Source organism: Pleurodeles waltl, chromosome 6 (genome assembly GCF_031143425.1).
Source record: "Pleurodeles waltl isolate 20211129_DDA chromosome 6, aPleWal1.hap1.20221129, whole genome shotgun sequence".
Taxonomy (NCBI): Eukaryota; Metazoa; Chordata; class Amphibia; order Caudata; family Salamandridae; genus Pleurodeles; species Pleurodeles waltl.
The window spans coordinates 820,271,659-820,296,285 of record NC_090445.1 but is presented as its reverse complement, the minus strand read 5'-3'; the positions used below and the strand labels follow the sequence as shown (position 1 = coordinate 820,296,285).

The window sequence follows — 24,627 nt, the reverse complement described above, 5'->3', positions numbered from 1 at the left end:
ATAGTATTGTTGAAAAGATACATTGATTACATATTGGTTATCTAGAAAGGGGATGATACACAAGTGGTTTCATTTTTATAGTGGTTAAACAGACAGGACCAGTTCTTGAAATTCACTCACACAATGAGGAAGGAACATTTGGTCTTCCTGGATTTAAACATTATAGCCACCAATGGTGCTCTTAAAACAACCACCCATGAAAAACCAACAGCCAAAAACTGTTTACTCCTGTTTGATGGTGTACACCGGCTATTTGAGAGAGAACTTACAGTTTGGACAATTTCTCAGGTTGAGAAGGAATTGCTCAGAGATATCAGATTACAAAAAACAAGCCCAGAGTCTAGCATCTAAACTGGAGGCTAGGAAATGCCTCCCATGAATAATCAACCGAGCCATGAAGTGAGCTCGCAATAACAACAGAGAAGCCCCCCTTCTGGACACACCTCCCCCCAAAAAAGGAGGAAGGACTGATATGTATCTCAACATTTAACATAGCCTCCAATCAATCAAGTAAGCAAGATCATCAAAAAACATTGGCGCATCCTCAATAGTGGCTCATTAAATATTCCCAAACCCATGTTTTCACATAAACGGGGAAAGAGTCTTAGAGATCTGTTTGTACACACCTGCCCACATCATCTTCGTAGTAAACCAGATATCATCAACTACCTACCACTAGCCAATGGACATTATCCATGTGGGAACTGTAGTGTGTGTGCCATCTAACAAACGTCACCTTTAATGACAGCACAACATGGGACATTAGAGACTTCTCCAATTGTAACACCCAGCGAGCAGTATACATGATCACTTGTCCATGCAACATTCATTATGTGGAGATGACCACCCACGAGGTTAAGACTTGCATCATCGAACACCAGAGTAACCCGAGATGTGGACGGGCTACAACCAAAATATCCACTCATTTCAAAAAGAGCGCGCACACTGGAGGATTACCAGTGGATTATCCTGGAACACCATAAAGAGATTGTGAGTCTTCACTGTTCGTAAAAGAACAATGATGGGTCTATAAATTACGCACACACCAAATTGGCCCCAATGAGAACATACCTTGGAGCCAGCTGACCTGACAAAATATTAACATCACACTAATTAGTTGGATACATATCTCCTAAAATGAATGGTACACTGTGGCAGCACAAAAGGTCCTATGTCCATCTCATTCCTTTGCATTTCATAGTGTCACAAAGATCAAGCCCCTCATCAATAAGTATTAGCCACTCTCATATACATCACCATCACTGTAAGAAGGGAGCTAGTAACCCTTTGTTAAAGACAAGAAAGAAATTTCCAAATAATTATCAAAGTGATAAGGGACTCCCAAGTTCTGCCTGTGTAAGGCCATGAACCCCTCTATGCAATTACAGGCACCCACAAAGGATACCTACTTTTACGGTCCTCGCGGGACCCCCTTTTGTTCCACGTGAGGCCGCCATCTTGGGGAAGTTAGCGGTCTAGTGTTCCACGCTTTAGCATGCCGAGATGCAAGGGTAGCTGCACATTTAAAATCTGCTCCCATGTGAGCATTTCAGATTCAGACCTCGGGGAGGTGAGTATTGGGTACATAGCGGGAGTGTCTCTTTGAGGAAGTAAGTGCCTTTTGAACATTGTTTACATCGCGCTACAGATACTGTAAGATGAATCGAGTCTAAAACTTTGCCAGATCTTTAGTGTGTGACTAGAAGCACACACCCCTCCCGGAGGAGCGATGATATGAGAGTCCATATACGCCCGAGTAGGTTAGACATGCACCATGTGTGTGCTGTTTGGTGTGTTTCACATGTTTAAACGTTTTAAATGTAGTATGTCTTGTATTGTTGATTGTGAGAGCACTTTGGTCTCTCATTCCTGATATTTATGAGTGCCTTTTTCCACGAGTGCGGTGCAGTTCGCAAATAGGTGGCACCATACGCACAAACAACATATATAGCGGCTTATTACAAATGGGGGCTATGATAACTATGCCTCTCTTATATTTCCGCAGGTATCAATGACGGACACCATAAACGATAGGTATCATCATATGACACCACATTAATTAGGTGAATTGCACCTTAACACTGAGCATGTATTACTTATGCTTTCATTAGAAACTCCTAGTCAAACTAGGAGTGGCACCAGGGAGTCCACCTTGGTCCTGAAGAGGAGCCTAGGGGTAAGGCTCCGAAACATGTAGACTAGGAAGTCGGGTACATTACATCCCCCACTTCTGCAGCCCACTTTTTATTCATACCGCTTCCAAGAGATCTATAAAATCATTGGAATTAGTAGGAGACAGGTATTTTTAACTCACCCAAGACCCCAGAACTCCTATCCCTCCTGTGATTCACATTAACAAGACTACATCAGTGCTCCCATGTATCCCGTAGGTCGTAGCACGCCCGCTCCATAGCACAACGGGAAGAAACCCAACAATGAAGCATGCCACCCAAGAGGTAACCCTGGTGGGTGAGGGTTTTTCTAATAGGAAAATCCTTTTTCCTATCCATCCTGTGGTAGTTCTTTTAGCTGGGCCTCTTCTGTAATGTTATATAGGCTATAAGAAAGACAGACCCAGCCCCACAACCTCCTTCTCCCTGTTTGTTTTTGTGCTTCTGCCTGCCACCCATGGTTTAGGCTCATTCACAAAGAATTAGTCAGTGCACTAACCTTTCATGTAATACATGAGAAAGAGATTCCCAGCTAGTAGCTAAATTGTGAATCCCGGCTTCATCACCTGACCAAATTGTGTGATCCTGTGCAAATGTTTATTTCACATGGTGTTGTATTCGTCATTATCGCATAGGAGAACACCTACAAATATGTGAGTTTAGGAATTATGTTGTATAACACCAAAGACATCTGGTGTTTTGATATTTAGGCTTTAATGTTGAAGGATACATTACATAAAGGCTACACATGACAATTGACTTGCCTCTTAGTGTTCATTGATAGCACTGTTGGCTAGGTTAGGGGGGCAGAGATGTGCAGAGATGCTTCTAAGTTCTGAAACTCAGTTTCAATGAAATACCTCTCAAAGCTGTGAGATAATTTCTTAATTTAAAGCAAAACACTCACAGTTTGCAAATGTTTAATACACATTTTTTAATCTGAGGGGATAGATTTTGTACATGTTATTTGCTGCATGATTTACATGCCAAATATTGGCCTAGCTGCAGGGACTCTTCAAAGGGAAGCCAGACCCTTTGCTGGCCTTTAACCAGGTGCTCCTTGTTCATTTGTTATCTTGCCAACCTCTTATGTGGAAGGGCTCATTTTTCATTTGTTTTTGGGGACAGAATTACTTGCAGAGCAGCAGATGACGACCTTTCTTCACTCAGCTGTCTGAAGGACCGCCGATTCCTTGTCAGGCTCCTCCCCCTCCCTCCCCTCCCCCCCCCAAAACACCCTCACACACCCATAGAGTTTAGTATGGTATGGCATGTCAATATATAGTATGGGTATGGCCTGTGTTTGTATCGTATTGTTACGGCTGTCATTGTGTAGTATGGTGCGGTATGCCATTGTATAGTACACTATGGTGTGGTATGGCCTGTCATTGTATAGTACGGTACGGTATGGAATGGCAAGGCCTGGCTTGTCATTGTAGAGTCTAGTATGGCATGTTGTGGCTGTCATTATATAATATAGTATGTTATGGTATCTCAATGTATTGTGTAGTGTAGTATGGTATGTCATTAAATAGTTTATTATGGTATGATAGGTCCTTGAAGAGTTTAGTATGGAATGGTCTGTCATTGTATAGAATGTTATGACATGTTATTGTATAGTATAGTATGATATGGTATGACATGTCATTGTATGGTATGGCCTTTTTATGGTATTGTAGGGCATGTCATATAGTATGGTATGGTGTGTGTGTATATATAGTATGTTCTGGCTTGTCACTGTATTGTATGTTATAGTCTGGCATTGTATGATATAGTATAGTATGTTAAGGCCTGTCGTATAGTTTTAGTATGTTTTGGTATGGTATGGGATGGTATGTCATAGTATAATAGAGTATATTTTGGAATGACCTGACCTTTTATAATATAGTATGTTTTTGGTGTGGTATGTTATGGCTTGTGGATTTTCATTGTATAGCATAGCATACTATGGTATGGCCTGTCATTGTATGGTATGACCTGTCTTTGTACAGTACGGTACAAACTGTCATTGTATGGTATGGTATGGCCCGTCATTGTATAATATGTCTCAGGCGAGACGTAAAAGGAAAAAGTCAATAAAATGTCTGAGGCACACCTGTCTCTGGATTACACAGTACAGTGACTGTTCAGGCTTTTTACAGACATGCATCAAATTAGAAGAGATAGAAGCTTGCATTGACTTCAGATTATATTTACTGCTTGATGGATTTAATAGCAGATCCAATACAGATAAGCTGTATTGAATTATTGGCCTCTATTTAGCACTGTATCTATCAGAGCTTGACTGTCCATTTAAGAGGAGGTGAGCTGGAGCTAGGCGAGGGCTTTCCCCGGCTCAGAAGAGGGGGTAAACTAGTGGCAATTAGTTTGAATAACAGCAAGCTCTGTGTGGGATGAGGAGAGAACAAATCAAGCCAGGCTCCTTATATATGTTAATACCACAACAAAAAACTTATGGTGGATGCCCAGTGTATTATTTTTAACAGCTCTGGTTTTTCATAGTTTTTAATACATGGTCAATACCACATACTGTCACAAAACACTACCTTGTGGATGTTCTCACACTCCAACAAGCCAATTGTAGGTCATGCTGTGCTGCAAACACTCTTGCAGACAACTGCAACTTCTACAGACTAGCCACCCACCGCTTTCTAGAGGGAGTGCTTTACAGGCTGTGCAGAGCATGTGTATTTACAGCCACACGTGCCTTTGAAAGGAATATGCTACTTACCTTGTAGGCATCTGTTCATGGCATGTAGTTCTGTAGATTCGCATGCGACCTGCCTCCTTCCCGGATGCCTGTGGCCATTGCCATTACTATACCCTTGTATACATTTGTACATGTGTATTTATACACTGCATGGGCATCTTCTTTTTTTCTATACTTTGTCACTCTTTTTTCACTTGCCTGCGGGAAAACAATCTGACAAAGGAGCTGATGTGCAATATCAGAGAAGCAAAACAACTTGCACCACTCTGGACCCAGCACTAGATGGCAGGAGTATGCAGAGCATGTGAATCTACAGCTCTACATGCCACAAACACATCCCTACAGGAGAAGTAGCATATTCCTTACCATACGTAAAGCCTCCCCTTGCTGCGCACGTTCTTTGACTGTGCACAGCGGAACACAGCAGCAAACCTCTCACAAGCAGCCAACCCCACACTGCTCACGGCCTATGGCCATGCACAGGGGGTTGAAACCAGGGCCTGGACTGTGGCTAGGTCCATTAACTATCCCACCCAGAGCCAGCATCATTCCATGTTATTACTACCTAGAAGCGGCGGGCCAAATAGGAGGCGCTCGTAGGTGATTTGGGGCATTTGCATACTCTGCAGCAATTACAAAGGAGATCCATGGACTCTGCTCTTGGGCCAGGGAGCAACAGGAAATAACCCACTGTCTTGGACAGGAACTACAGAAGAAATTGCACTCTAATAATTCCAGGATGCATTCATCTCCATCAAGTATTTCAGATCATTTTTCAGTGTTGTAAAGAAAACACACTGCTCATCAGCCTGGAAAATGGCAGGTCCCCGAGTCCTGTAATGGCTGCCAGCAACATTTTTCTCATGTTGCTGGCAGCCAGTTAAAGCCCTCACTTTCTGCTTGACCCTGACTCCCGCAGAAAAAAGGCTCCCTAGGCCAATCTGAGCACTATGTTTTTAAATTAGCACTTCCACAAGACTCTCTGGCTTCTTGCAGACCCATCTGTCCAGATGTACAGTAATTTATTAAACTACATTTCTCAAAAACTACTGAACAGTTGTACACCAAATCACAAATAGGATAACCTGTGGGTCAAGATCTAGCTTCCTGACAAATTTGGTGTAATTCTGTTAAGCAGTTTTTGCTGTAGCTCTGCCTAAAGAAGTCTATGGAAAAAGCATCTGGATTTTGCATTTTTGAACACCCCCCCCCCCTTTTTCGCAGCCCCCCACTTGATGGATCGCCCTGAAACTGTCCATGCACAAACTAGTCGAAAAGTATCACCTCCGAGATTTGTCAAACGGGGCTAGAGTCATTAGCAACACACACAAATTATTTTCCTACAGAGCAGCTGACCTAACCACAGCTACCCTACCCTCCCCCTTTTTATAATTTTTTTGTTGTCCAACCTCTGACAAGGGACTACGTCTCTGAGTCATGTAAGGGCTGGCTGAAACATTTTTCCTCATGTTACAGGAAGCAAAATGGCCTGTGAGTTAAAAAAAAAAAAAAAAAAGCCTCCCCAGCTTAGTTAAGGCATTGTGTCATAATGCCGGCTTTGAAAAGGCGATTTCCCTTACCAGCTAGACTGTGCCTTTCTTGTACATGGGCATTCTGCTCCTGTACAAAGGGAAACTTACAAGGAGGTGGAACTGTTCCAGCGGTGTCTGTGACAGTGTTCATTGACGAAAGGAAGTGGATTTGAACACCACCCAGAGGCACAATTTACAATGTTGATTTAATTGAAGGATGCTGAAACAAATATTTTTCTTATTTTTCACTACGGTGATGTACACATCTATTAAAAGTTGAGGGTGCTTATTAAGAGTTTTTAACTTAACAGGTAGGAATGTGTGCATCTAGAAATTAATGATATTACAGAGAACATTATTTCCTTGTTTTGATGTTGCTTCAAATTACAAGTTTTGTTGCTTGAACTGAGAATAACTACGGAACTCAGAGTTTGTACAGGGATTTCTGCAGTTTCCCCCCATTTATTGTTCACTTCTTTTCCTGATGAAATATCCATGTATGAACCCAGGAGGTGTGGACACTTCAGCAACTCTTGTAACCCCAGACTCAGACTGAAATTACAGTTTCCCCCGAAGCAGGGTATCCTCCATCACATAAGGGATACCAAAATGTGTTGATCTATTCTCACAATAAGATTTATGTTACCAGCCACAAATAATTTACTTAATATCAAATGTGTATGCTTATTTTGCTTGTAGCCCGAGAAGCTGCAATTTGGGAGTTAGAAGAACGACATTTGCAGGAGAAACACCAGCTGCTCAAACAACAACTTAAAGATCAATACTTCATGCAAAGGCACCAGCTCCTTAAAAGACATGAAAAGGTATGTGAAATACGGTGCTATAGTCGTCTTCCTTTTTGCCAACCTTGTGTGTATGGCAGTATGCACTATTATTACCCTAACTGATTCAGAGCGATTCACTACTTCTGTAGAGTTTCATCTGAAGTGTCAACTTTGGTCAACTCAAGAAATGCAAATTTTTCTTTAGCCGCCTCCTTGTTTCCTTGAAACTAATGTTTTGTAGCTAAAATACAATAAAGTATGCTCCCCAATTCAAGGTCTTACTAACACATATGTTCATGTCTAAGTGTAAAAGAAATGTCAAATTATATTCACCTTGTAAACACACACCTCCTATTATGCTTGTCTAATTGTATGTAGTTGTTTTCATTGTGATTTAATTATTCATTCCCTTAACCCGTTATTCATTTTGTTAAGGCTTTCATTTTAAAATAATCGACAGCATCGTGTCAGCAGTAGATGCAGTGAAATTCACAACTTTATTTTGTGTAAGTCTTATTGGTATCCATTGTTCTTTCGATATCCCAATGGTTTGTAGGCACACTTCTTTTCTTTATTTAGTTTAAGCTGTACAGCATAAATAAGGTGCCCAAGGAGCTAGTTTGCACTGTGTCTGGTTGCTCTTGTAGTGGGCACAAAGGTACTTGTCCAAAATATTTTTGAATGTAAGAAAACCCCGAGCTGCATTGACTGTTATCCTCATTGTAATATAATTGAGGGACAAATTATTACACTGTTTATGGTGCATGAGAATTTGTCACACACTGTGAGATGCAGGCCTGTTGGAAAATAACCCACTGTCTAGGCCACAGAATTTAACAGACGTAATTTAGGCTTTCCAGATCCCCTATCTCAGGCTAGCTGAACAAGGCTATCTTTGAAGAAAATGTGTGCGGTGTAATAAGTAACACCCCTACGAAGCAAGAGTATCATTAAGAACTAAAGATCATAATGGTACACACCAGGGTTAGTTAAAAAGAGAGGTGTTTGCGAAACATAATATTTCAAAAACCGTAACAATGGGATTAAGTGATCAAACATCATAGAAAAAATTTAACTGATTAAAGGAATTGGAGATAACTGAAAATGGCTAAAAAGCGATAACTCTTTATTCAAGATTCTTTCTAGGGGATAACTATGCACTAAGATTTTTCTTTAAGGAAGAAACAGACAGTTTTGCATGAAATTGCAAAATGATTTTTCCTACTTGGCCTCTGTTCTAATATTGGAGAGGTAGGGCATGCTAGTTGATAACAGACCTAGAACAAAGAGCTGCTCCTCTTACAGAAGTGTCGGTGCAGGACAGGTTGGTGGCTATCTCAGTGAAAGTTTGAATCTGTTTGTCTCAAATATTATAGAGAGGATACTCGTTTGATTAGTATTGCTTGTGGAGGTGTAGGCTTCGTGCACACTCTTGCCTAAAATATTGAATTATCCATAAACATGTAAGGTCAATATAATGACATTCAGTGATCCCGGCTGTTAGAAATGGGGTCTCTAGTTGGCAGTCGGTTTGCACCCTCTCCAAAAAGGGACCCTCACTCTAGTTACGATAAGGGAGATACCCAGCTCAACTGACCCCTGCTCATCCCCTTGGTAGCTTGGCACAGGCAGTCAGGCTTATCTCAGAAGCAATGTGTAAAGCATTTGCACATAACATTCTGTACTGTGAAAACACTACAAAAGGACACCACACCAGTTTTAGAAAAATAGCCAATAGTTATCTGTGTAAAACAAGACCGAAACCAGAAAAATCCAACATACATTAATAATTTTGAAAGCATTAACATAAACATCCATTTCCTTGAAGTCAATAGCTCCGTCTGGGGTTATCACAGTGTCGTGAACAACAAATCCAACATTTCAAGCCAGCTGTGGCGTCACTGGCCAGCTTCAGTGTTGGGAAGACCCGCAAACAGTACCTTGGAAATGTAGGGCGTTGTGATCACCGCAATGACATCTGGAGTGTGGCGTCGCTGGTGTCCGTTCTGGAAGTCACTGCAGGGGTCATCGGGCCCTTGAAGTCACACACATTGCAGATCGAACTCCGGGCTGATGACGAAGTCAGGACCGCTGGCGTGGATGACGTTGGGCCTGCGGTGCAAAACGGTGCGATGCAACGTGTGGTGCCCACAGGTCACGGTGAAGGTAGCGGTTCGGTGACTGCGTCGGTGAGACCAGGGCCGCGGTGTGACGTACGGTGTTTCCAGGTCACTATGCAGGCAGCGGCAGCGTTGTTGTTGCTGAAACGCTGTTGTGAGTAGGTCCAAGGCGGCAGTGCAGAGCGCGGCAGGCTTTGTGCGGTGCCCACGGGTGGCGGTGCAGACAGGGGTGTCTGTTGACACTGGAGTTGATGGTGTTGGTGGTCTGGAACTGTGGTGTTGGATGGGACGGTGCTTTGTGTAGCTCACAAGCGGTGTCCTCAGGCCACAGTGCAGGCAGCGGCGTTGGTGTCAACGTGGAGCAGCATCGTCAGTGATGCCAAGGCTGCGGTGTGAACAAGGCGTTGCACAGTCTGGGGCCCACAGGTCACGGTGCAAGCAGCGGCTCAGTGACCGCATCAGGTGGCGGCGTCAGTGAGACCAGGGGTGCGGTGCGAAATAGGGCACATCTCCTTATGATGTTGTCAGGTCACAGTGCAGTCAGGTGGCTGTGTTGACGGCATCACAGTGATTTGTTGTCTGTTGCAGCACAAAACACACAGTTCCCAGTACTGTAGGCAGATGAAGCTGAAGTGTTTGCTATCCCTGAGACTTCCAACAGGAGGCAAGCTCTACTCCAAACCCTTGGAAAAACCTCACAAGCAGGATTCACAGCACATTCTAGTCGTTGCCCTCTTTAAGGCAGAAGCAGCAACTGCAGACCAACCCAGCAAAGCACACACAGCAAAGAGGGCAGTACTCCTCCTCCAGCTCTCCTTGGCAAAGGTTCCTCTTGATCCAGAAGTGGTCTCAGAATCTGGGGTTTTCGGCCCACTACTTTTACCTAGTTCTGCCTTTGAAGTAGGCAAACTTCAAAGGAAAAACTCTGCTGTTGACAAGATCCTGCCTTGCCCAGGCCTGGCCCCAGGCACACACCACGGTGCTGGAGACTGCATTGTGTGAGGATAAGCACAGCCCTTTCAGGTGTAAGTTTTGGCTCCTCCCTCTCTACTCTAGCCCCGGTGACTCATCGGGATATGCAGGCTACACCCCAGCTCCCTTTGTGTCACTGTTTAGAGGGAATTCACAACAGCCCATCTGTCAGTCTGACCCAAGCGTGGAATATACAAGCAAGCCTCTGCCTCATGACTGAATGGTTTAAGCAAGAAAAGGTCCACTTTCTAAAAGTGGCATTTTCAAGCAGACAATTTAAAGACCAACTTTACAAGACAATATGTTTTTAAATTGTGAGTTCAGAGACCCCAAACTCCAAATCTCAGTCTACTTCCAAAGGGAAACTGCACTTAAAAGTTATTTAAAGTCAGCCCCCATGTTAACCTATGAGAGAGAGATAGGCCTTGCAACAGTGAAAACAAAGTTTGGCAGTATTTCACTGTTAGGACATGTTAAACACATCAGTACATGTCCCACCTTTAACATTCACTGCACCCTGCCCATGGGGCTACCTAGGGCCTATCTTAGGGGTGCCTTACATGTAGTAAAAGGAACGGTTTGGGCCTGGCAAATGTGTACACTTGCCAAGTCGAATTCGCAGTTTAAAACTGCACATACAGACACTGCAGTGGCAGGTCTGAGACATGTTCACAGAGCTACTCTATGTGGGTGGCACAATCTGTGCTGCAAGCCAATTATGAATAACCCAATCATCATACAATTTACATAGGGAGCACTTGCAGAGACAATAAGCCAGCAAAAACAAATCTGAAAAAATAGGAGGAAGAAGGCAAAACGTTTTGGATTACCCTGCAAAAAGGGCCATTTCCAAAACCCACATACTTGTAAAAAGTGTGGTGTTTCCGCACAGCGATATGAACTGACTTTGGGACGTAGGTCAATGAACACCTGTTTAGTTTTGAAATGCCAAACATTGTAAGTGAAGAAATTCCCAATCTGATAGTCAACTAGCCGCACATTCCTTATCTTAGAAATCTCCCCAGGTGCCATACTGGATTTGGAAAAAATCTTCAGCAGTACCTGTGCGCATCGGTATAGAGTGTTGTCCGACTCCGTATCAACGTCATCCTATGGATATGACATCGGCGGAGTCCATATAATCCCGCCTCTAATGCGCTGATGTAATTTTCTAATTTTTCTTGCAGCAACGCAGATCCGGAGAAGCAGTTACCTCTGGACATTTTTGGCCCTTCCCTTTTGGCGATTTTTGACGCTGGAACAGTGTTAATACCTCCTGGCTTTAAGCCTTCTGTGTCCTGTGCTCGACAAATGTTGGTCACGGACCCCCATACTGTTTGTATGTGGTGCTTAGGCACTGACACCGAAGATTGAGACACCTGACAACAGTTGAGGCCTAAGGCGTTATGGGAGCTGCTGAAGCTCCTGGTGGCGCGGGCGTCGCAGTCTTCACAGGACCCTCAGACATGTCAAAGTGCTTATTCTTCCACAGCTCATCCTGGTGACCGTTCTAGGAGTCGCTCACCTACGGATCCTTAGAAGTCTCCAGATCCTGCGACATCTCAAAGTAAGCTTCACCCGTGATCGAAGTCGCATCCTCCTCTGGCTTCAATGCCCCAGTGCGGCTCCACCGTTCCTCTGAGGAAGAGTCTGCCTTGGAGTCAACGCTGTGTCTCCCACTTTATCCAACGCTGGGGCAATTCTGGCCCAGATGTGGGACTATTACTTGTCCTTGCATGCCGTTTTTAGGCCTACCCCTCCTTTTGTAGCGCCTTCTGGCACTAAGGAGGTGGCGAGAGCCCTGACGGGATCCTCTCTGGTGGCTTTGTCCTCGGTGCCCGTTGGACCCTTTGACTCCGATTATGGAGTTAGATCGGTGCTGATGCACAGCCTCCTATTGCTTCATTTTTCCACACCTGTTAGTTTCCTTACAACTCCAATTCTGGCATCCGGTTCTAACTTGCCAACTTCAGCGGTGATGGCACCTGCAACTTCTTTAGGGGCTAGTTCTGCTCCAGCAGGCATGTTAAAGCAGTTGTCGGAAGAGTTACATTTGCAACTTCCTACTGTGCTATTGTCCATGGACCCTTTGCTTGATGTCTTATATCCTGACCAGTCTTCTGTGTAGCCGGTCTTTCATTATTTGTGAGGCTCTTTATGATGTCCTAATGGGAGTTTGGACCCAACCAGTTTGCGCTCCACCTGTGGAGCGCTCTACCTCACATAGACACAAGCCAGCCCCAGAGGATCTGCCTTGCCTCCGGAGGCATCCAACTACTGAAAGCTTTGTGGTGCAAACTGCTTTGGCTGCACACAGTTTTAAGTAGGTTCCTCCTGTCCTGCCTCAGCGAGAAGCCAGAAAGCTGGATGCTTCTGGTTGTCAGATTTTTGCTTCATCTAGTTCTGCCTTGGGTTCAGTCAATACTTTGTGTCCTTGCTCGCTTCATCCACATTTTGGGGGACTCATTAGAGCACATTTTGTCTTCTCTGCCTGACGAGGCTAGAAATGCTGTAACACCTTTGTATGGGATTGTCAGCAGTCTGCCAAGCTTAGTATCAGATGTGGTATGGATACCACAGATTTTGTTGGAAGGATTATGTCTTCTTCGGTAGCTCTGCGAAGAAGGGCATGGTTGCGTTCCTCTTATTTCTGAGAAGCTGTGCAGGCATATTTACTTGGTATGTCTTTTGATGGGACCTCCTTTTTTAGCATGCATGCCGACTAGGGTTTACGCCGCTGTAGAGATGCACATGGTGGAACTGAGACTTAAGGCCGCTTCGTGGTACAGAGTCTTCCTCTGGCTTGGTTCCTTTGTTCAGGGGCAGTTGTATTTTTTACCCCTGTTGAGTTTTTTTTTATTTTCTTTTTTTTTTTTACCGCCTTTACAGTGGTGTGCTTCTTGTTTATAGTGTGACACCCGCTGTGGTGTTCGTTCTCCTCGCAGGTGTTATTCTTCTTATGTTCTAGCACTCAAGGTGGTGCTCCTGAATTGCAGGCGTCGTGTTTCTATTTACCACTATAGTGGACTGGTTTCCTCAGCCTCTTTTTCTCTGTCTTCTCCTTTTCGTGCTTTTCTGCTTGCTGTATTGTGCTCTTGCGCTTTCTGTGCTTTTTCTATCGTATTCCTCTCTTCATATGCTTTTTACTCTCCTGTTCCTATTTTTCTCGCATTCTTTGTCATTTCTCTTTCACTCTTTTTCCCAACTTTCACTCTTCCCTCTGTTGAAGTAAGCCTCAGCAAGGCCTACTAGTGCAAGGGGTTCACCTTTCTCTGCACAAAGTCTTCAGACCATGTAGGAAGAAGTTGGCACAGGAACTGAAATAAAAGACAAAGTTTATTAACCTCATGAGGTGGTACGACAGTTCAAACAGCACCCTTAGGTAATGTCTGAAGTAGCACACTGAACTGAGAGAGCATGGTCCTTTTATACCCACGCAGGGGCTAAAAGGAGGTGGTACAATTATAGAAGCAAGACTTCTATACATATAAGGTCATGTGGAAATGCACAGTCGACAGGTAGGAGGAGCTAACAATTTTCAAGGACTAACAGCTGCAGACCTTACTGAGCATGTGCGAAAGTGGGAGATGCTAAATATAACTTGTCACTAGGCAGATTTCAAGAGTAGTTAACAGAAAGGTAGGACAGAGCACATGGTGAGCATATGGCAGCATGTGGCAGAGAAAATGGCTGCCATGAATACAAAATGGATTCCGCGAAATGTTCACAATAGTTACAAATACAGATGTCTTCTGCTAATGCTTAATCTAATCGCTGCTAAACTACAACACCTCTCCCTGCAGCTGCTGCCCCCCACAGCCCCACCCCCTTTTTCGCACCGTTTTTCCCGCTCCCGCCTCCCAGCTGTCCTCTCTTCCCCCTCCCCCTCTCCCTACTTAATGGCGGCCGCTGTCGCGCCAAAGGCAAGCCCATCCGCGCCCATGACCAGGACCCCCTGGACCTCCCACCCGCCGCCTCTACATGCCAGCAGCACTCCACGCACTCATCAACGGCAACACCGACGGACCCTTCAGCTGCCTTCGCTGCTGCCAATCCTTCACCACCACCAAGACCTTTGACCCGGCACAACCCACCTGCAACAACACATCCACACCGAAAATCCTGAAATAAATCCTCCGCAACATCCGCTTCCTCCACAAACACGCTACGGAAATATGGGACCTCCTTGACCGCACCACCCCAGATGTCGCATTCCTCGGCGAAACCTGGAGACCAACACCACTTCTGGCCCAGACATTTCCATTCCACAAGGATACAAGATCACCCGGAAAGACCACCCCAGCCACCTGGGGGGGAGGAGGTGAAATCACCATCGTCCACAAGTCTAACTCCGAAGACCCCACAAGCCTGATATGCAGACTTCACGAGGCTGGCATCTGAGACAAGGCCCTCGACTGGATCTGATCTTTCCTCCTTAATGAGTAACACCTCCCCCACCAGACCCCACACTTACCACCTGCGGAGTTCCCAAGGGATCCTATCTCAGCCCAATGCTGTTTAACATCTACATTGCCCCTCTAGCCTCCGTCATCAGAAACTATGGGCTCAACATCGTCTCCTACGCTGATGACACCCAACTCATCCTCTCCCTATCCAACGAACCCAACACAGCCAGACACAACTTCCGCGAAGGCATGGGAGCAGTCGCCAACTGGATGAAAAGCAGCTGCCTACAACTCAACGCAGACAAAACTGAAGTACTCATCATGGGCCCTCAACTTGACGCATGGAACAACTCATGGTGGCCCCCAACCCTCGGAGGCCTGCCCGCAACCTCTGAATAATCCTGGACTCCAAACTCAGCGTGGACCGCCAAATCAACTCAGTCGCACCCACCTGCTTCTGCACCCTTCGCCTCCTGTGCTAGACATTCAAACGGATCTCCCTCGAACACAGAAAGACCATCACACACGCCCTCATTATCAGCAGACTGGACTACGGCAATGTGCTCTACACTGGAATCAACAAGAAACTCACCGCAAACTACAGAACATCCAGAACGCCACCGCCAGACTGGTCCTTGACCTAACTCAACACTGTCACATCTCCCAGCACCTGCGCACACTACACTGGCTCCCCATAGAGAAAAGAATCACCTTCAAGATCCTCACCGACGCACACAGAGCCCTCCACGACAGTGGACCAGGCTTCCTGAATAGGCAACTCAATTTCCACGTACCCCACAGGACCCTATTCTCAGCTCAGCTCTCTCTCGCCGAAGTACCCCGCATCAGAAAAACAAGAACAGGGGGACGCTTATTCTCCTACCTCGCCACCACAGCCTGGAACGCCCTACGCCCCACCTCAGACAGACTACACCTCTCATCAACTTCACAAAAGAGCTGAAGACATGGCTGTTCGAAGAACCACCACAGAGATAGACGCACCCCACCCCACACCCCAATGCCAACCACCCCCACCATCAGGGCCTTGAGACCCTCACGGGTGAGTAGTTGCGCTTAACAAACACTGATTGATTGAGGGGATCCCTATGAGTTGCAGCATGTATTATACCACCTGTAGGGCGCCCATGCAAAGTGTTCTGCCAGTGTAGCCAGCGTGAAAGGGTGTCAATGTAAGTCACCCCTGTGGCAGGCACTCCTAGACCAGGGGGCAGGGTGCAAGTACCTGCGTGTGAGGGCACCCCTGCAATAGCAGAGGTGCCCCCAAGAACTCCAGCTCCATTTTCCTGGACTTTGTGAGTGCATGGATGCCATTTTATGCATGTACTGGACATAGGTCACTACCTTTGTCCAGCTACATAATGGTAACTCTGAACCTAGGCATGTTTGGTATCAAACATGTCGGATTCATACCCTAATACTGTTGCAAGTATTGGAAGTATGATTCCATGCAGTCTGGGGACTCCTTAGAGGACCCCCAGCATTGCTACCACCAGTCTTACAGGGTTGTCCGGGCAGCCCAAGCTGCTGCCAATTTCTGCCCTCCTGCGGCTCGATCAGCAATGCAGAACAAAGGATTTCCTTTGGGAGAGGGAGGTAACAACCTCTCCCTTTGGAAATAGGTGTGACTGGCTTGGGAGGGGTAGCCTCCCCAAGCCACTGGTATGGTTTGAAGGGCACATTTGGTGCCCTCTGTGCATAAACCAGTCCACACCAGTTCAGGGACCCCCCCCGTCCCTGATCTGGTGCAAAACTGGACAATGTCCATCACCATCCCAGGGGTGGTGCCCAGAGCTCCTCCGGAGAGTCCCTGGGTTCTGCCATCTTGAATCCAAGGTTGGAAAGGACCTCTGGGAGCATCTGAGTGGCCAGGCAGGTGACGTCAGAGCCACTCTCCTGATAGGTGCTTACCTGGCTAGGTGGCCTATCCCCCTTTCAGAGCTATGTAGGGTCTCTCTCTTGGGTGGGTCCTGAGATTTAGCTCGCAAGATTCCATCAGGATTCCGCTGCAACCCTCACTTCGACTTCTGGCCTCCGGAACTGCGACTGGACCCTCCAGTACCCGACAATCTGCCTCCAACAAGAAGAACTCTTCTTCAACATTGTTTCCAGGGCTACTGCCAGCAACTGCAACATTTCCACCTGCTGTGCATCCACTGAGGGTGGCGTGTCTTCAGTCTGCACTAGAAGAAAGAAGGAATCTCCCTTTGAGTGAAGGAGTCAATCATCTGCATCTGCAGGCACCTGCTGCGTTGATCTCCCCTCATCTCAAGCTGCGTAGATCCTGCATCATAGGTGGTGGTCCGGAATAGTCCTCTCTGCCAGCTGTCCAACTTTGGTGGAGGTAAGCCCTTGCCTTCACTTGCAGGACAGTACTCCTGTGCACTGCATCTCTTGCAGCTGCCAAGACTTGTTTGCATCTCCTCCAAGCAATCCTCAGGCGACATGTAGCTCCAGTCCCCAGCACTCCTTTCTGCGATGCACAGCCCTCTGCGTGGTTCTCCTGTGGCGTGGATCCCTTTCTGTAGTGTTGCGTAGGTTCCTTCTGCGACTTGTGTCCCCGTTCTGTGGGACTCCTGTGGGTGCTGCCTCCGCTTCTGTGGGCTCTCTGTGTCACTGAGGGTCCCCTCTGATTCCCCCTCTGGGGTTGAGTTCTCCTGTGCCTTGCCGGCCCCAGGCAGCACCACTTTTTCACTAACTGTAAATTTTCCTTTGCCAAGGCTTGTTGGTGGAAGTCCTGCACCAACACCCATCTGCAATCTTCACTCAAGCGTGGGACATCTTCTGCATCCATCAGGAACTCTTCTCTGACTCCAGGACTGCAGTGCTGACCTTATCTTCCTCACAGTCGACCAACTCCTGCAAGTACAGCTGGGTGGGTAGTTGCTCCTACTCCTCCTGGACTCCATAGTAACTTTTGGACTTGGTCCCCACTCTCCACAGGTTTTCTCTCCAGTAATCCACCGCTGGTTTCTTGTAGTCTTGTCTGGATGTCTTCTTTTCTTCTTTTTCTTCCTTTTGGGTCATTTGGGGGAAATTCCAGTGATTTGCTCCTGCTTTCCTGGTCAATTTGGGGGGTTGGGGAGGTACTGTGTTACTTACCTCTGTTGTTTTCTAGTACTCCCAGCTCCCCTCTACACATTCCACTTACCTAGGTGGGGGACCTGTGTTTGTATTCCATTTTTTTGGTATATGGTTTGGGCTTCCCTCAGGGTCACTATTGCTTATTGGTATTTGCACTGTTTTCTAACCTTTTCTATGCTTATTGTATATAGTATTACTTACTTCCTATTGGAGGGTTGCCCTTCTAGTACTTTGTTGTATTGTGTGACCAAAACTAAAGTACCTTTATTTTTGTACAACTGAGTGTTTTCTTTCATATGGGTAAGTGATGTGTGACTACAGTGGATTTGCATGAGCTTTGCATGTCTCCTAGATAAGCCTTGGCTGCTGATCCACAGCTACCTCTAGAGAGCCTGATTTTTAGAGGAGGCCTTTTCATTCCTAAACTCTGACTCTGACATTGAGTCCGACATCGAGAGCCAGGAATTGCCGTCAGCGCAGACCATGAGTACAAGGGTCCCTGACCCACAACCAAAACTGTGGAAACCACATCTAAAGAGGTCACTGGTCCGCCACTGCCTTCCGGCCATGGTTGGATCCAAGAAACTGTTTCGGATGCCCTGCCTTTCCTTTCGGCACTGAAAAACTTTGGCATCGACCCCTGGGTCTATAAGCACCACCTCAGCATTGAGCTGGCCAGCTGAACACCCTGCTTTGGTGCCGACCACTTCAGTACCAACCAGAAAACTACCCTCCGCTGTTTTGGTGCCAACACCACCGCCCGACCAATAAATTTAGAGCTGGAAAAAGAAAAAAAAAAAAAACGTTTCCACTCCTGCGGATTCTGGACAGTTTTCTACCACCCCTTCACTGGAGGAACCAATTTTAAAAGCCATGGACGCCCATCAATGCCGGCTTCAGAGGGAACAGGTCATATTCTAGCATCACCTCCGTCCCTATAAAAAGAAAATTTACTTTTCATGAGGCCACCTCCACCTCCTTCTCCACCACCAAATTTTCCCCCACATGGGACACAGGATTTAGGAGACATGCTAGATGACCAGGATTCCAGGGACACATGATCCGGATCCTATTACACCTAATGATCCAGATCCATCACCACCTGAAGATTCTACCTCATACGGGCAAGTCATAGCTGGGGCAGTTGCATTTCATAATGTAACAATGCACACAGATCCTATTGAGGATGACTTCCTGTTTGGCACCCATGTCACAACACTTGAAAAAGTCAGTTCCTGCCAATGCTCCCAGGCATGCTTAGGCATGTGGATGAGATCTTCAAGAAGCCAGTATGAGCACGCATTATCACTCCCCAAGTTGATAAAAAAATATAATGCTGCACTCACTGATCCTTTGTTTATAAAACTGCAAATATCTCCAAATTCCATTGTCATGTCAACTGCACGCAAAAGAGCCAATAGCCAATCTACAGAGGACACATTCCCCTCCAACCCCGATAAAGCAAAAAGTTAGATGCGGCAGGCAAAAGGGTTGCACAGGAGGCAGCCAGCCACTGGTGCATTGCGGGCTTTACTGGCACACTTTGGCAGGTTGCACTAGGATGCCATGGAATAGATCCTTCAGTATCTCCCGCAGGAGCATAAAAAAAGGGGTTCTGAAATTGTAGCAGAAAGGCAAACCATCACAATTACATCATGTGCTCATTAGATGCTGCTGATGCAGCTGCACGCAGCATTAATACCAGCGTCATTATTAGACGCCATGCTCGGCTTAGATGCTCCGGATTTAAACCGGACGTTCAGCAGTCAGTCTTACACATGCCCTTTGTTAAGGAGCACCTTTTCAGCACACAAGTCGACATAACTTTAGAAAAACTAAAAAAAATAGTGAAACCACTAAAGCAATGGGAGCCCTCCAAGCCGCAACACAATGTTGCAGTTTTCAACGTCCAGGCTTCACAAGAGGGTTTAGGTCATCCTTTACGGACCAGTCTGCCATACAAGCCAAGACTACCTCTCAGACCTACACAAGGGGATTTTATTGAGGTTCAGACAGAGGGAACAATACTAGAGGCAGAGGAAGGACATCCAATTCTATAGGCTCCATCTCAACTGCCAAACGATGACTGCCTCCACCTTCTACCGCTACACACCACTCCTGTAGAGGTAAGACTTCAACATTTTTACCTACAATGGGCACCACCGAGCAGTGGTTTATTTCCATTATCTATAATAATTACTGTTTGGAGCTCATTTCCACTCCACCAAACATACCCCCTCACACTCAAAACACTTTCACAAGAACATCTCACGCTTCTCAAAGAGGAAGCACAGTCTCTTATCCTCAATGGAGCCATAGAGCAAGTCCTGTTAAAAAATCAAAGTTCTGGAGTATACTTTCTTATACCCAACAAAGACGGTTCACTCAGGCCAATTCTAGATCTCAGACCACTAAACCAGTACATTTAATCAGAATATTTCCATATGGTCACTCTTCAAGATGTCGTTCCCCTTTTCCAACAAGGTGATTTTATGACAGCGTTAGTTCTAAAAGACGCCTACTTTCACTTTACCATCCATCTAGCACACAGCAAATACCTCAGATTTGTGGTGGCAGGAAAACATTACCAGTTCAAGGTCTTACCCTTTGGGGTTACAACTTCTCCTAGAGTATTCACCAAGTGCCTTGCATTAGTTGCTGTACACCACAGAAGACAACACATTCATGTCTTCCCTTACTTGGACGACTGGCTTATTGTAGGAAGTTGGCTCTGTATGTGCTATTTCAAAGTAAGGAATAGCATGCACAGAGTCCAAGGGTTCCCCTTAGAGGTAAGATAGTGGCAAAAAGAGATAATACTAATGCTCTATTTTGTGGTAGTGTGGTCGAGCAGTAGGCTTATCCAAGGAGTAGTGTTAAGCATTTGTTGTACATACACATAGACAATAAATGAGGTACACACACTCAGAGACAAATCCAGCCAATAGGTTTTTATATAGAAAAATATCTTTTCTTAGTTTATTTTAAGAACCACAGGTTCAAATTCTACATGTAATATCTCATTCGAAAGGTATTGCAGGTAAGTACTTTAGGAACTTCAAATCATCAAAATTGCATGTATACTTTTCAAGTTATTCACAAATAGCTGTTTTAAAAGTGGACACTTAGTGCAATTTTCACAGTTCCTAGGGGAGGTAAGTATTTGTTAGGTTAACCAGGTAAGTAAGACACTTACAGGGCTCAGTTCTTGGTCCAAGGTAGCCCACCGTTGGGGGTTCAGAGCAACCCCAAAGTCACCACACCAGCAGCTCAGGGCCGGTCAGGTGCAGAGTTCAAAGTGGTGCCCAAAACACATAGGCTAGAATGGAGAGAAGGGGGTGCCCCGGTTCCGGTCTGCTTGCAGGTAAGTACCCGCGTCTTCGGAGGGCAGACCAGGGGGGTTTTGTAGGGCACCGGGGGGGGACACAAGCCCACACAGAAATTTCACCCTCAGCGGCGCGGGGGCGGCCGGGTGCAGTGTAGAAACAAGCGTCGGGTTCGCAATGTTAGTCTATGAGAGATCTCGGGATCTCTTCAGCGCTGCAGGCAGGCAAGGGGGGGATTCCTCGGGGAAACCTCCACTTGGGCAAGGGAGAGGGACTCCTGGGGGTCACTTCTCCAGTGAAAGTCCGGTCCTTCAGGTCCTGGGGGCTGCGGGTGCAGGGTCTCTCCCAGGCGTCGGGACTTTAGGTTCAAAGAGTCGCGGTCAGGGGAAACCTCGGGATTCCCTCTGCAGGCGGCGCTGTGGGGGCTCAGGGGGGACAGGTTTTGGTACTCACAGTATCAGAGTAGTCCTGGGGTCCCTCCTGAGGTGTTGGATCGCCACCAGCCGAGTCGGGGTCGCCGGGTGCAGTGTTGCAAGTCTCACGCTTCTTGCGGGGAGCTTGCAGGGTTCTTTAAAGTTGCTGGAAACAAAGTTGCAGCTTTTCTTGGAGCAGGTCCGCTGTCCTCGGGAGTTTCTTGTCTTTTCGAAGCAGGGGCAGTCCTCAGAGGATGTCGAGGTCGCTGGTCCCTTTGGAAGGCGTCGCTGGAGCAGGATCTTTGGAAGGCAGGAGACAGGCCGGTGAGTTTCTGGAGCCAAGGCAGTTGTCGTCTTCTGGTCTTCCGCTGCAGGGGTTTTCAGCTGGGCAGTCCTTCTTGTAGTTGCAGGAATCTAATTTTCTAGGGTTCAGGGTAGCCCTTAAATACTAAATTTAAGGGCGTGTTTAGGTCTGGGGGGTTAGTAGCCAATGGCTACTAGCCCTGAGGGTGGGTACACCCTCTTTGTGCCTCCTCCCAAGGGGAGGGGGTCACAATCCTAACCCTATTGGGGGAATCCTCCATCTGCAAGATGGAGGATTTCTAAAAGTTAGAGTCACTTTAGCTCAGGACACCTTAGGGGCTGTCCTGACTGGCCAGTGACTCCTCCTTGTTTTTCTCATTATTTTCTCCGGCCTTGCCGCCAAAAGTGGGGCCTGGCCGGAGGGGGCGGGCAACTCCACTAGCTGGAGTGTCCTGCTGGGTGGGCACAAAGGAGGTGAGCCTTTGAGGCTCACCGCCAGGTGTGACAATTCCTGCCTGGGGGAGGTGTTAGCATCTCCACCCAGTGCAGGCTTTGTTACTGGCCTCAGAGTGACAAAGGCACTCTCCCCATGGGGCCAGCAACATGTCTCGGTTTGTGGCAGGCTGCTAAAACTAGTCAGCCTACACAGATAGTCGGTTAAGTTTCAGGGGGCACCTCTAAGGTGCCCTCTGTGGTGTATTTTACAATAAAATGTACACTGGCATCAGTGTGCATTTATTGTGCTGAGAAGTTTGATACCAAACTTCACAGTTTTCAGTGTAGCCATTATGGTGCTGTGGAGTTCGTGTTTGACAGACTCCCAGACCATATACTCTTATGGCTACCCTGCACTTACAATGTCTAAGGTTTTGTTTAGACACTGTAGGGGTACCATGCTCATGCACTGGTACCCTCACCTATGGTATAGTGCACCCTGCCTTAGGGCTGTAAGGCCTGCTAGAGGGGTGTCTTACCTATACTGCATAGGCAGTGAGAGGCTGGCATGGCACCCTGAGGGGAGTGCCATGTCGACTTACTCGTTTTGTCCTCACTAGCACACACAAGCTGGCAAGCAGTGTGTCTGTGCTGAGTGAGAGGTCTCCAGGGTGGCATAAGACATGCTGCAGCCCTTAGAGACCTTCCTTGGCATCAGGGCCCTTGGTACTAGAAGTACCAGTTACAAGGGACTTATCTGAATGCCAGGGTGTGCCAATTGTGGATACAATGGTACATTTTAGGTGAAGGAACACTGGTGCTGGGGCCTGGTTAGCAGGGTCCCAGCACACTTCTCAGTCAAGTCCAGCATCAGTATCAGGCAAAAAGTGGGGGGTAACTGCAACAGGGAGCCATTTCTTTACACTTATCAAAGCCAGCACCTTACAACAATGTCAACATCATACTCCACTCACAATCAATCTCTTATACACTCTGGGATTCACAATCGGTTATCTCAAATCCCATCTCTAACCGCTTCAAATGCAACCTTATCTAGGTGCCGTTCTCAATACACAGTTAGGGCTAGCCTTCCCCAGCCCAGCCTGTTTTCAAACTTTTCACTCATTGATTTCTCAGTTAACAGAAAACCAGTCATACACAGTAAGGACATTCATACGCCTGCTAGGGATGATGGCAGTCTGTATTGCCATTGTACCCCATGCCAGACTTCACATGCATCCCCTTCAACACTGTCTGCCTCGTCCATGGTCTCAGGCACAGGGTCAACTGGAAGACTTAGTGTTGTTGGACAGTGTAGGAAGTTGGCTCTGTATGCACTATTTCAAAGTAAGGAATAGTATGCACAGAGTCCAAGGGTTCCCCTTAGAGGTAAGATGGTGGCAAAAAGAGATAATACTAATGCTCTATTTTGTGGTAGTGTGGTCGAGCAGTAGGCTTATCCAAGGAGTAGTGTTAAGCATTTGTTGTACATACACACAGGCAATAAATGAGGAACACACACTCAGAGACAAATCCAGCCAATAGGTTTTGTTATAGAAAAATATATTTTCTTAGTTTATTTTAAGAACCACAGGTTCAAATTCTACATGTAATATCTCATTTGAAAGGTATTGCAGGTAAGTACTTTAGGAACTTTGAATAATTACAGTAGCATATATACTTTTCACATAAAACACAATAAGCTGTTTTAAAAGTGGACACAGTGCAATTTTCACAGTTCCTGGGGGAGGTAAGTATTGTTATTTTTAACAGGTAAGTAAATCACTTACAGGTCTCAGTTTTGGGTCCAAGGTAGCCCACCGTTGGAGGTTCAGAGCAACCCCAAAGTTACCACACCAGCAGCTCAGGGCCGGTCAGGTGCAGAGGTCAAAGAGGTGCCCAAAACACATAGGCTTCAATGGAGAGAAGGGGGTGCCCCGGTTCCAGTCTGCCAGCAGGTAAGTACCCGCGTCTTCGGAGGGCAGACCAGGGGGGTTTTGGAGGGCACCGGGGGGGCACAAGTCCACACAGAAAGTACACCCTCAGCAGCGCGGGGGCAGCCGGGTGCAGTGTGCAAACAAGCGTCGGGTTCTCTGTAGGTTTCAATGGGAGACCAAGGGGTCTCTTCAGCGGTGCAGGCAGGCAAGGGGGGGGCTCCTCGGGGTAGCCACCACCTGGGCAAGGGAGAGGGCCTCCTGGGGGTCACTCCTGCACAGAAGTTCCGTTCCTTCATGTGCTGGGGGCTGCGGGTGCAGGGTCTTTTCCAGCCGTCGGGACTTTAGGTTCAGGCAGTCGCAGTCAGGGGGAGCCTCGGGATTCCCTCTGCAGGCGTCGCTGTGGGGGCTCAGGGGG

The 24,627-nt window shown here is 46.7% G+C and overlaps 1 protein-coding gene across 2 annotated transcripts in view; it reads left to right on the top strand.

The window, feature by feature from the left end:
• LOC138300280 (STE20-like serine/threonine-protein kinase) overlaps positions 1-24,627 on the top strand; it is a 310,793-nt gene that overhangs the window by 220,433 nt on the left and 65,733 nt on the right. For both annotated transcript variants that reach the window (XM_069239454.1, XM_069239453.1), the window contains one exon: positions 7,113-7,237. In XM_069239454.1, coding sequence (XP_069095555.1) covers positions 7,113-7,237 — 125 coding nt within the window. The remainder of the gene's footprint in view (positions 1-7,112; positions 7,238-24,627) is intronic.